The sequence below is a fragment of the Erpetoichthys calabaricus genome, chromosome 8 (genome assembly GCF_900747795.2).
Source record: "Erpetoichthys calabaricus chromosome 8, fErpCal1.3, whole genome shotgun sequence".
NCBI lineage: Eukaryota > Metazoa > Chordata > Cladistia > Polypteriformes > Polypteridae > Erpetoichthys > Erpetoichthys calabaricus.
The window spans coordinates 7725566-7738444 of NC_041401.2; the positions used below are offsets into that span (position 1 = coordinate 7725566).

At 43.0% G+C, this 12879-nt stretch overlaps 1 protein-coding gene across 1 annotated transcript in view; it reads right to left on the reverse strand.

Moving 5' to 3' along the window:
- Positions 1 to 12879, reverse strand: part of nckap1 (NCK-associated protein 1) — a 272226-nt gene that overhangs the window by 64649 nt on the left and 194698 nt on the right. Inside the window, 2 exon segments of the mRNA XM_051930467.1 lie at positions 2314 to 2368; positions 2371 to 2425. Coding sequence (XP_051786427.1) covers positions 2314 to 2368; positions 2371 to 2425 — 110 coding nt within the window.

Here is a 12879-nt window from a genome sequence, read left to right on the forward strand (position 1 = left end):
GCAGGAGTGATTTGTGATAGAATAATCAATACAACTCGGAGTCCTGCCATGTGCAAAAGTTCGCTGATGACACTGCTATAGTGGGCTGTATCAGGAATGGGCTGAAGGAGGAGTATAGGGACCTAATCAATGACTTTGTTAAATGGTCCGACTCAAACCACCTACACCTGAACACCAGCAAAACCAAGGAGCTGGTGGTGGATTTTAGGAGGCCCAGACCCCTCATAGACCCAGTGATCATCAAAGGTGACTGTGTGCAGATGGTGCAGACCTATAAATATCTGGGAGTGCAGCTGGATGATAAATTAGACTGGACTGCCAATACTGATGCGCTGTGCACGAAAAGGACAAAGCCGGTTATACCTTCCTTAGAAGGCTGGCTTCCTTCAACATCTGCAATAAGATGCTGCAGATGTACTATCAAACAGTTGTGGCGAGCGCCCTCTTCTACGCAGTGGTGTGCTGGGGAGGCAGCATTAAGAGGAAAGACGCCTCGCGCCTGGACAAACTGGTGAGGAAGGCAGGTCTATTGTTGGCATGGAGCTGGACAGTTTAACATCTGTGGCAGAGCGAAGGGGCGCTAGCAGGCTCCTATCAATTATGGAGAATCCACTGCATCCACTAAATAATGTCATCTCCAGACAGAAGAGCAGCTTCAGCGACAGACTGCTGTCACTGTCCTGCTCACAGACAGATTGAGGAGATCGTTCCTCCCCCAAACTATGCGACTCTTTAATTCCCACCAGGGGGGTAAACGTTAATATTTAACATTATACATAGTTATTGTCTGTTTTTTTCACCTGTATTATTATCATTCTTTAATTTAATATTATTTATTGTATCAGTATGCTGCTGCTGAAGAATGTGAATTTCCCATCGGGATTAATAAAGTATCTATCTATCTATCTATCTAGAAGAGTATCGGCATGAGTGAAAGGGAAGGTCTATAAAATGGTAGTGAGACCAGCTGTGTCGTATGGTTTGGAGACGGTGGCACTGACGAAAACTCAGGAGGCAGAGCTGGAAGTGATGGAGTTGAAGATGCTACGGTTTTCGCTTGGAGTTGTGAGGGTAGACGGTGTCAGGAATGAGTACATTAGAGGGACAATACAGGTATGACAGCTTGGCTACCAAGTGACAGAGGCTACATTGAGATGGTTTGGACATGTGCAGAGGAGAGATGAGGAGTACATGGTGAAAAGAACATTGAGGGTGGAACTGCCAGGCAAGAGGAAAAGAGGAAGGCCAAAGAGGAGGTTTAAGGAAATGGTGAGGGAGGACATGAAGGCAGTCGGTGTGGCAGAAATGATGTGAAAGACACGGAGAGATGGGGGCAGATGATCTTCTGTGATGACTCCTAAATGGGAACAGCTGAAAGAATAAGTAGTAGTAGTCTTACGTTTAATGTTACTCAGTGTTTGTAAGCCACAACACTGCTACGGCCTTTAAACCCGAACTTTAACGAACAGGTTAGGGTGCTAAAAGGTCGCCTGAAGATTCACGCTGGCAGTGATGAAACGCCTTGTGCCTTGTATGTTGTGTGCTTTCAACATAGTAAATATATTAGTCTGATTACGAATAAATGAGTTGGAGTTATTGGTACAAGGAATAGAGGAATTGGAGTCAAAGGTTTTGTTTGTGCTAACTCCAGAGCCCTGCTTCCACCGGTCAGTTATGAGCTCCTGTTGTTTATATTGGGTGTGGGTCATGAGTGGGTTGTTGCTCTGATGATTGCACTCGATGCTTCTCCTGATCGAAGGATCATGCTCAATTCTCTAAGGAGGAAGAAGCTCTGACGATTGCGGAACACGGCTTTGAAAATTGTGCATGATTTGCTAGGGGTCCCACCCCCCCGAGGACACTTACATAGGAAAACGTGGATCATGACACCAAAAAGGTTGAGAAACACTGCCATAGTGTCTCTTCAGATAAAAGATAAGCATGTGACTACCTGTCATTCAAAGAGCACTAGGCTGAGAGTGTAAAGAACTAAACACAATAACAACAGCAATCGTATACCCATACGTGAGCTGCCACATGATGGATCCAAAATCAGCCCCTTTCATTTGTTTTCACTTTGGTCCAAGCATGCAGGTTTGTGACCAGAAGCGGTGGACACTGAAAGTGGCCAGTACTCTAGCAAAGCCATTTAAAGGCTAATGTGCAGCCGAGGCTAAATAAGAAAGCATAAAAAGGGCACTTACCCAGAACTAACAGTACAGGAACGGTAAGAAAATAAGTGAATAAATTAATAAAAATATTTGACAGAAACACTCACACAGATTACAATTTCTCATCCCCTTACCTGGTCACTCAGAGTGCAACTGCTCTGTACAAATGTCTGTGATGAGGTTCCGGGCTTGTTTTGCATTTCATCCAAAAACATGTTGCACAAAGACAAACTTCGGTCCCCAATATGATGTCTCTATAAAACAAATACTTTGGTCAGAAAAGTATATATTAAAGACGACAGGTGATGATTCAAAGTCTCATGTAGGCAACTGGTTACCACTTTGCTCACCACATTGCAGGTGTAGGGTCGACCCTAAACCCGAAATGGGGTTAAAGCAGGCTGGAGAACGTTAGATTGTTAAGGTAGGCATTGAATATCCAAGGCATGCCAAGAATGTCTTTTTTTGCTGCAGCTACTAGAAAATTGCAAGCTTTTTGTCACTGCTAACAAATAAACACAATTAGAAAAGAGCCACATCTTTCATTTCCATAAACAAAAATAAAGCACATTAAAACATCGGTGGAGAAATAAATTCACAGCTGTTATTTACTCTCATGCTGTTCACAAATTAATTTTTATTAAGTAGATTTCTTTTATGGCACTTCTTAAAGTACATTTCTCCCTACAAAAACGTTCAGGGTTACTCTGTATAGTATATGAGACACCCTGTATGCTGATTTTAATCAACTTCTCTGCTACTTTCTCTCAAAATATTTTGTCTGTTTCCGCACCTTCAGGTAGGTCTGCTGGTTTTCGTGTGATGCTTGAACAGACAGACAGAAATTTTATAATTTATATACACATCCATCCATCCATCCATCCATTTTCCAACCCGCTGAATCCAAACACAGGGACACGGGGGGTCTGCTGGAGCCAATCCAGGCCAACACAGGGCACAAGGCAGGAACCAATCCCGGGCAGGGCGCCAACCCACCGCAGGGCACAAAGCCACACATCCAAGGGCCAATTTAGAATCGCCAATGCACCTAACCTGCATGTCTTTGGACTGTGGGAGGAAACCCATGCAGGGAGGACCCGGGAAGCGAACCCAGGTCCCCTAACTGCGAAGCAGCAGCGCTACCACTGCGCCACCATGCCACCCTTATATATACAGATGTAGACAAATTTGTTGGTACCCCACCAAGACAAAAAAAGAACCTTACAATTGTATTTGAAAATAACCTGAAATTGACAAAAGTCATTGGCACGCAATCATTGTTTATTGCATATTTAACAAAATCAGACTTAACTTTGTATGATATAGCAGGTCAGCGGCTCAAAACGAATGGGCAGTTTTTTAAATAAATAATCTCCGTACTCACGGCTTAAGGAGGGGGCGTGGTAGTGTGGCTGGAGTGGTTCCTATGTGCAATACGGGTGGGGCGTTTCCGCACTGAAGTGCAGAGATGTGGGATCGCCCGTGTCCGTAATTGATGCAGGGAGCTGCTATTCGCCACACCTGTGCCACATCAGTGTGAGTCCGGAGACAATAATGAATAAAAAAAGATTGAAGAAACAGACCAGAGAAAGAAGGCAGGAGGTGCGGAGAGCCGGTGCAGGAGTGAGTGAGCAGGCTCGCTCGGAGGAGAGCCCGGAAGGAGTATTTGGCTGACACTCAGGGGCAGAAAGAAGCGGTCACTCCAGCTGAGCACTTCAGAGGAGTAGGAATGACCCGCAGTATGGATGACAGTGGGAGTCAGGGAGCCTTGGGAGAGTTGAGCCTCAGCATGGGGGGAACCCGAGTCTCAGTCCAGCAGGGGCTGTACGTAGCCAGGGGGACGGAAGGCTACTGGACCAAGAAGAGAGTCAGCTGCTGCTGCAGGGAGGGCAACCCCACTGTTGCATGGCCTGTATGGGTGAAGCAGGGGAGCCACCAGCTATAAGGCAGCACCAGGCTTTTACAAAAGGACAACTTCCAACCTGTTGTTTTTAAAGGATTTACTTATTTTGGATTTTAAACTCCACTTTTATTTCATTGTTTTTAGGGATTAACTATTACCATTTGAATCACTGCACTTTCTTTTTGGACACTGTTTGAGAATTTGTAATAAAGGCAGCTGTACACTTTTTACACCATCCCCTTGCACCTAGTGTGATTTGTCCTCATTGCACAGCTCATCCTCTTACATTACTGATGGTGTTCGGTTCTAGAGGCTCCCAGAAGAGAGGTGGGAGCATGGAGCCGGACCCGCATCATCACACTTTGGAGTTTTGATTCAACAGAATATTTCAGGTAGGAACTTAAATGAAAGTGGCATGGACAGAAATCATGGGATTCTTAATATTTGCTTGCACAACCTTTAGAGTTTGCAATCCTGGCACACAAGCGATTCCTGGAGCTTTCCATGAGACTTCTGTCACCTCTCCACAGGTCATTTGGCCTACTCGTCCTCCAGCTGGGTTAAGTTTGAAGGGAGGTCTTCTCCAGACTGCATGTTTCAGTTCTTTCCATAGATGCTTGACAGGATTCAAATCGGGGCTCATAGAAGGCCACTTCAGAATAGTCCGATGTTGTGTTCTTAGCCATTCTCTGGTGTTTTTAGCTGTGTGTTTTAGTTCCTTACCCTGTTGAAGGGTCCATAAGCTGTGACTGAGACACAAGCTTTCTGATGCTGGGCTGTACGTTTCACTCCAGAATGTCTTGATAGTTTTGAGATTTCATTGTTCCCTGCACAGACTCAAGGCACCCCATGCCAGACACAGCAAAGCAGCTCCAAAACATAAGCGAGCCAACTCCATGTTTCACAGTAGGTCGGGTGTTCTTTTCTTTGAAAGCTTCATTTTGCTCCGTCTGTGGATGTAGAGCTGACGTGATTTGCCAGAAAGCTCTAGCTGTGTCTCACCTGTCCAAATTCCCATCTGGCTTTTTTATTTCTTTCAACAGTGGGGTACTCCCAGGTCTTCTTCCATTGAGCTCACTGTCACTCAAAAAGTGACGGATGGTGCAATCAGACACCAATGGCCCTTGACCTTGGAGTTCAGCTTATAACTGTTTGGAAGTTGTCTTTGGCTTTTCGTCTGCCATTCTCACTACCATTCTGAGGTCGAAATTTTATTTTGTGGACATGGTTGGCTACAGTCCCATGGACCTTCAGCTTCTTCATAATATTTGTAACTGTTGTTACATGAACATCAAGCTTCTTGGAGATGATGGTCTTCTAGCCTTTTGCCTTTAACACGCTTGTCTGTCGTTTTCTTTCTGATCTCCTCAGACAGCTCTCTCCTTTGCTTTCTCTGCTTCATGTTCAGTGTGGGACACACGATGACACCAAACAGCAGAGTGACAACTTTTCTTCATTTAAATGGGCTGAATGGCTGATTGAACGATTGGAGAGACAAGTGTGATATGAACTCAAGAAAACAGCGAGTTTGAAAAAATCATTTAAATCCAGTCTAACAGATCTTTCCTAAGGGTATCGACAAATGTGTCCAGGCCATTTTAGAAGATTGTTGTGGAATAAGTCATTCTTGATCTTTTTGTCACACTTGCTTTGCTTTACTTGATGACATGTTAAAGGTATACGGGTATACAGAGGACAGTTGCTTTTCATTTCATCTCTTTTCAGGGGGCATACAGCACTTTTTCAATGAACCGGAAGGGGACCAACAGATATGTTCATGTCTATATACAGTGGTGTGAAAAACTATTTGCCCCCTTCCTGATTTCTTATTCTTTGTCACACAAAATGTTTCTGATCATCAAACACATTTAACCATTAGTCAAATATAACACAAGTAAACACAAAATGCAGTTTGTAAATGATGGTTTTTATTATTTAGGGAGAAAAAAAATCCAAACCTACATGGCCCTGTGTGAAAAAGTAATTGCCCCCTTGTTAAAAAATAACCTAACTGTGGTGTATCACACCTGAGTTCAATTTCCGTAGCCACCCCCAGGCCTGATTACTGCCACACCTGTTTCAATCAAGAAATCACTTAAATAGGAGCTGCCTGACACAGAGAAGTAGACCAAAAGCACCTCAAAAGCTAGACATCATGCCAAGATCCAAAGAAATTCAGGAACAAATGAGAACAGAAGTAATTGAGATCTATCAGTCTGGTAAAGGTTATAAAGCCATTTCTATAGCTTTGGGACTCCAGCGAACCACAGTGAGAGCCATTATCCACAAATGGCAAAAACATGGAACAGTGGTGAACCTTCCCAGGAGTGGCCGGCCGACCAAAATTACCCCAAGAGCACAGAGACGACTCATCCGAGAGGTCACAAAAGACCCCAGGACAACGTCTAAAGAACTGCAGGCCTCACTTGCCTCAATTAAGGTCAGTGTTCACGACTCCACCATAAGAAAGAGACTGGGCAAAACGGCCTGCATGGCAGATTTCCAAGACGCAAACCACTGTTAAGCAAAAAGAACATTAGGGCTTGTCTCAATTTTGCTAAGAAACATCTCAATGATTGCCAAGACTTTTGGGAAAATACCTTGTGGACTGATGAGTCAAAAGTTGAACTTTTTGGAAGGCAAATGTCCCGTTACATCTGGCGTAAAAGGAACACAGCATTTCAGAAAAAGAACATCATACCAACAGTAAAATATGGTGGTGGTAGTGTGATGGTCTGGGGTTGTTTTGCTGCTTCAAGACCTGGAAGGCTTGCTGTGATAGATGGAACCATGAATTCTACTGTCTACCAAAAAATCCTGAAGGAGAATGTCTGGCCATCTGTTCGTCAACTCAAGCTGAAGCGATCTTGGGTGCTGCAACAGGACAATGACCCAAAACACACCAGCAAATCCACCTCTGAATGGCTGAAGAAAAACAAAATGAAGACTTTGGAGAGGCCTAGTCAAAGTCCTGACCTGAATCCAATTGAGATGCTATGGCATGACCTTAAAAAGGCGGGTTCATGCTAGAAAACCCTCAAATAAAGCTGAATTACAACAATTTTGCAAAGATGAGTGGGCCAAAATTCCTCCAGAGCGCTGTAAAAGACTCATTGCAAGTTATCGCAAACGCTTGATTGCAGTTATTGCTGCTAAGGGTGGCCCAACCAGTTATTAGGTTCAGGGGGCAATTACTTTTTCACACAAGGCCATGTAGGTTTGGATTTTTTTTCTCCCTAAATAATAAAAACCATCATTTACAAACTGCATTTTGTGTTTACTTGTGTTATATTTGACTAATGGTTAAATGTGTTTGATGATCAGAAACATTTTGTGTGACAAACATGCAAAAGAATAAGAAATCAGGAAGGGGGCAAATAGTTTTTCACACCACTGTGTACAAATTAGTGGACAAAGGACCTCTGCCAGCCTTACCTAAAACACAGAGTAGCTTTGATCATGTGATAAGTTTCTTACTTTTCACAGACTATAAGATGATTAACTGCTCTTTAGCTTTTGTTTCTTAGCTATGCCTATTTAAGCTTAGGAATGTCTAGTCAGAGTGGCTCAAGACCAACTTACAAGTTCTTTTGCTGTCCTATCCACTAGATGTATTGAATGAAATAAACATATATACGTTGATGATCTAAAAACATTATGACCACCACAATGTACGTGAATAAAGTCAACTATATCGTAACAATGGTGCATGTCAAAGTTAAGGAATACATTATATGATAAGTTGACATTAGGTACTCGTGTTGAAAGCAGAAGATACAGGCAGGTGTAAGGACCTAAGTGACTTTAATAATAATAATTCTTTGCATTTATATAGCGCTTTTCTCACTACTCAAAGCACTCAGCAATTGCAGGTTAAGAGCCTTGCTCAAGGGCTCAACAGAGCTGAGTCCCTATTGACATTTACGGGATTCGAACTGGCAATCGGAAGGTCACTAGCCTTAGAGTCAGATCATTTTCTGAAATGGCAAGGCCGTGGGTGAGTACCTACTGATGGCTGTCCGTGGAAGGAAAAACCATGAACCTCTTACAGGGGGTTCGGAAGCAAGTCGTTGACAAAAGGCTATCTTGTATTAAAACAAATCAGCAGAAGGACTACTATGGCACAAATCACAGATAATTTTAACACTACAATCCCTGCCAAAATGCCATTCTCCCTGAACATTCTAAGTTGCTGCAGGCCAGTCAGAGTGCCCATGCTAACTCCTGTCCAAAACTGAAAACGCCCTACAATGAGAATGTGAGTTCTGGAACTGGAACTTGAAACTAATCGAAGAAGGTCACCTGGGTGAATTTCTGTCACATCGCGTGGACAGCATGGTATGTGTTGTGACTGCTACTGCAGGGGGACGCGGCAGCCCTTCAGAAACCCCCCTCTCTTAAATAGTTTTTCAAAGGAAAAGCAACACACTCTTTCAGTACCTCTTTGCGGGAGCAGCTGTCGGCTTGCCGCGTGAAGGCTACGAACATTTAAAAGATCGAGCTGCAGCCATCCTGAGGTCTCTCACTCTCCTGTCTCTCTTTTCCCCAGACTCACTGTACACCGGCCCGCTGGATCTCCTCGATAAAGAAGACTTTGTGGTCTTTTGAGCAGGAGTCAGGGCCAGTGTGTCAACTTTGACAGCTGTTCCTTGTAAAGCCTTGTAACTGGCAGAACAGCAATAAAGTTTCTACTCCTTGGAAAACCTGGTGAACTCTGCCACTCACAAATATGTAATATTCAATCATTTTCCTTAATAAATAAAAGACCAAGTATAATATATTTGTCTTATTTGTTTAACTGGTTACTCTTTATCTACTTTTAGCACTTGAGTGAAAATCTGATGATGTTTTAGGTCATATTTACGCAGAAATATAGAAAATTCTAAAAGGTTCACAAACTTTCAAGCACAACTGTACATTCATAACCTTGCCCCCCTCCATATCTGTCCAACCTTCTTCATGTTGCCATTTCCTTCCGTAACCTTAGATTCTCTTCCTCCATCCATCTGACCGTCCCTCTCACCCGTCTAACCACCATGGGGAGCACAGCATTCAGCCGTTCTGCTCCCAAGCTCTGGAATTCATTACCTACCGAGCTTAGAAATACCAAATCATTTTCATCCTTCAAATGCAAACTTAAAACGCATCTGTTTAAAATGGCTTTTTCTTTATGATTACAGTGGCTTGTTTGGTTTTAATTTTTATATTTTCTGATGTTTTAAGTTGTTTATAATGTGTCTTTATTTATTTATTGTTTGTTTGGTGTCCTTGAGTTCTCAGAAAGGCGCCTTGTATAAATAAAATGTATTATTATTATTATTAATTTAGCTTCACCCAGCGCTGAAGTGACCTTTGAGGCAGAGCGCTTATTTACTCTTAAAACCATAAATTGTCAGTCAGTCATCATATCCTAACACAGGGTCACGGGAGTCTGCTGGTGCCAATCCCAGCCAGCACAGGGCGCAAGGCAGGAACAAATCCCGGGCAGGGCGCCAGCCCATCACAGGGCACACACACACACCAAGCACACATTAGGGACAATTTAAGATTGCCAATGCAACTACCCTGCATGTCTTTGGACTGTCTGAGGAAACCCACGCAGACACAGGGAGAACATGCAAACTCCACGCAGTGAGGACCCGGGAAGCGAACCCAGGTCTCCTAACTGCGAGGCAGCAGCGCTGCGCCACCGTGCCACCCTAACCATAATTTTCAAAGAAAAAAGTTTTTTTTTTTTTTTCTTTGTCTTACATGGAAATTTTCCTGGAAACTCCTCGTGCTTGTCCAACACAAATACAGTCTGCAGCTGTTTAAAGTTGTGTCAAGTGGACTCATTTCAGGGACATGCTGAGACAAGGGAGTCTTAGTATTTGAAGAAGGAAAACTGAAGACTTGTAGAGCTCAATAAATCTTATTTATGAAAGTGCCTTCACGCTTATACATTTGAGGGAAGCGGACCAGTGACAAGAGAAATGAAGTCAAACACCCACTGGGGTACAAGGAGGGATATAACAACTATGAGTCAGTTTATTGACACAAAGGATAAACTTTAGTAAAGGAGCATTTCATTTACAGGTCGTTGGGGGAAGAGAGCTAATTTAATTCCAGGGTAGTTTGTGAAAGACATGGCATTATTTCTTGAGCCTTAAGTGCAGCCAGACAGCAGAATGAAAAAGCGTTTCAAGTGACCTTTAGAATCAACTGAGCTCCATGTCTGCAGCTCCTGTGTGCAATTTACCAATCATTTACACAATCTTGTTTTCTCAGCCTTAAATAAACATTTTTTCCCCTTTTCTAACCTCAGTAAAAATTTTCCACTGCCTAATGTAAGCAGTCTTGCCCTATGACCAGCCCAAATGCAAGTATGGGGTGGGGAAGCAAAATTTCAGTCCCAGCATCCACTTCCTTCCCACTGAGTTGGTTTGTGTTTCACCGCAGACGCTCTCCATTTGAATAGCCCTGCATTAACAAGCCCACCCGTAAATCCCCCACCTCCCCCAAAGCGGAGAGAGTCTCTCCCTTGACGCTAACCGCCGCTGTGATTTGGATTAAGTGCATTTGAAAATGTAGTGTAGAGCAGTGCACATGTAACCCTAATGTTAACAAAATGACAAGAGGCATTATGAAAAATCCACAGCGAAATCAGACCCCTGCACTTTCTGCACACTATACAGCGTTGTTGATTTAATTTGAAATGGATATTTATAATTTTTAACCCATAATGACAAAGTGAAGACATGTTCTTATAAAAGTTTGCAAATTAATTAATGATCAAAAAATGAAATTTCTTTGTTCATCTGAGTCAGGGGTCCTCAATCACGGTCCTGGAGGGCCGCAGTGACTGCAGAGTTTTTGCTCCAACCCAGCTGCTTAATAAGAAGCCCTTATTGCTCAAATAACACTTCTGATTCACTTTAGTTGTCTCGCTCATTAAGATTTTGGACCCTTATTGCTTATGTTAGTCTTAAACAGCTGTATTCTTAATTTTTAATTGCTCCTAATTAGCAATAACATGCAGATGACAGAAGAGACCAGTATTTCTCCATGTAGCTTGTTACCATTTACACCTCTGTATTTATCATGCACTATTGGGTTTAATTAAATACTTGGAAGGAAAGTGAAGAGAAAAAAGTGAAGGACTGAGAATTACTCCTCCATTTTAGCCTTCAAATCATTTGGATGAGATCCTTAGAAAGGGGAAGAAAAATCGAGGATATGAGAATGACCTGACATGGCAGAGTTAAAGCTCTAACAAGCCTTGAAATTAAATTTATTGGCAAGAATTGCTTTCTAACTAAGCAACCAGGTTAGAACAAAAAATGGCAGCCACTGTGGCCCTTCAGGACTGTGATTGGGGACCCCTGATCTAAGTGTTCAGGCCATTTGCTGTGGAAACAGGTTCCCTAACCTTAACTTTACTGCACATCCTCTCTCTGACACACCAACACTGTGTGAACCTTCAGCCAACAAATTAATTCAGCAGAAGTATGTCAAGAAAGGCTACTGAACTGAAAAACGCCTTACAAACTGAATAACCGAATAAGAAGGGCCTTAATTGGGGACGTGATCAACAACCCAATGGTCAATTTAGAGGAGCTAAAGACAGGATGATGAGATGGGAGAACCTCCTGGAAGGACAACCATCACTGCAGCATTCCATCAATCAGACACTTATGGTAGAGTGGCTAGATGGGCATATGATTGCATTTAAAGGAGACTGAGAGCATGAGGGGGTAAAAGATTCAGTTGTCTGATGACACCAAAATTGAATTCTTTGGTCAGAACTCCAAGTACTATGTCTGGCAAAGACCAGGCACTGCTCATTACTTGCCTAAAACTCTCACCATGGTAAAGAATCCTGCTATGGAGACAGGGAGGCTGGTCAGAACTGAGGGAGAGACAAACTCAGCCAAGAAATTATTCAGCATAGTGTGTCAAGAAACACTTTGGGGGCTCCGTAATGCCAACACCAATACTCCAGTATAGCACTTCACTTTTACTTCTTTTTAATTGTCTTGGTTTATAGTCATTCTGGTGGGTGGCCAAACCAAAGAGTGTGTTTATATTGATTTACTCTCTTACCTACCTATTTATGTACAGTAATCCCTCACTACTTCGCGGTTCACTTTTCGCGGATTCACAACTTTGTGGATTTTATATGTAAGCATATCTAAATATATAACGCGGATTTTTCGCTGCTTCGCGGGTTTCTGCGGACAATGGGTCTTTTTACTTCTGGTACTTGCTTCCTCAGTTGGTTTGCCCAGTTGATTTCATACAAGAGATGCTATTGGCGGATGGCTGAGAAGCTACCCAATCAGAGCACGCAGTTAAGTTCCTGTGTGCTGCTGATTGGCTCAGCGACGGAGTGCTGCATTAACCAGGAAGTCTCATCTCACTCATTCAGCATTAACGTGCTACTGCTTCCGGGGCCGTGTCTAAGCGCCAACAGAAGATGCAAATGATTGCAGAAAAGGTAAAAGTTTTGGATATGTTGAAGGAAGGGAACAGCTACACCGCTGCAGGACACCATTATAGCATTAATGAGTCCACGATTCTTTTTATTTAAAAAGGAGGAAAAGCATATAAGATCTACGGCCGCAGTGTCCTTTAACCAGGGCACAAAACGAGTTGCAAGTGGACGTGATAAGGCAGTATTCTGGATGGAATCTGCTTTAGGAATCTTCGCAACAAGGTCAACGACGTCATGACCGCCTACAAGCTGCTACGTGTACTTTGCTATACAGTAAATGTAAACTTATCTACCGATTTCATATTGCTTAGCAGTTGTCCCGGTTATTAATA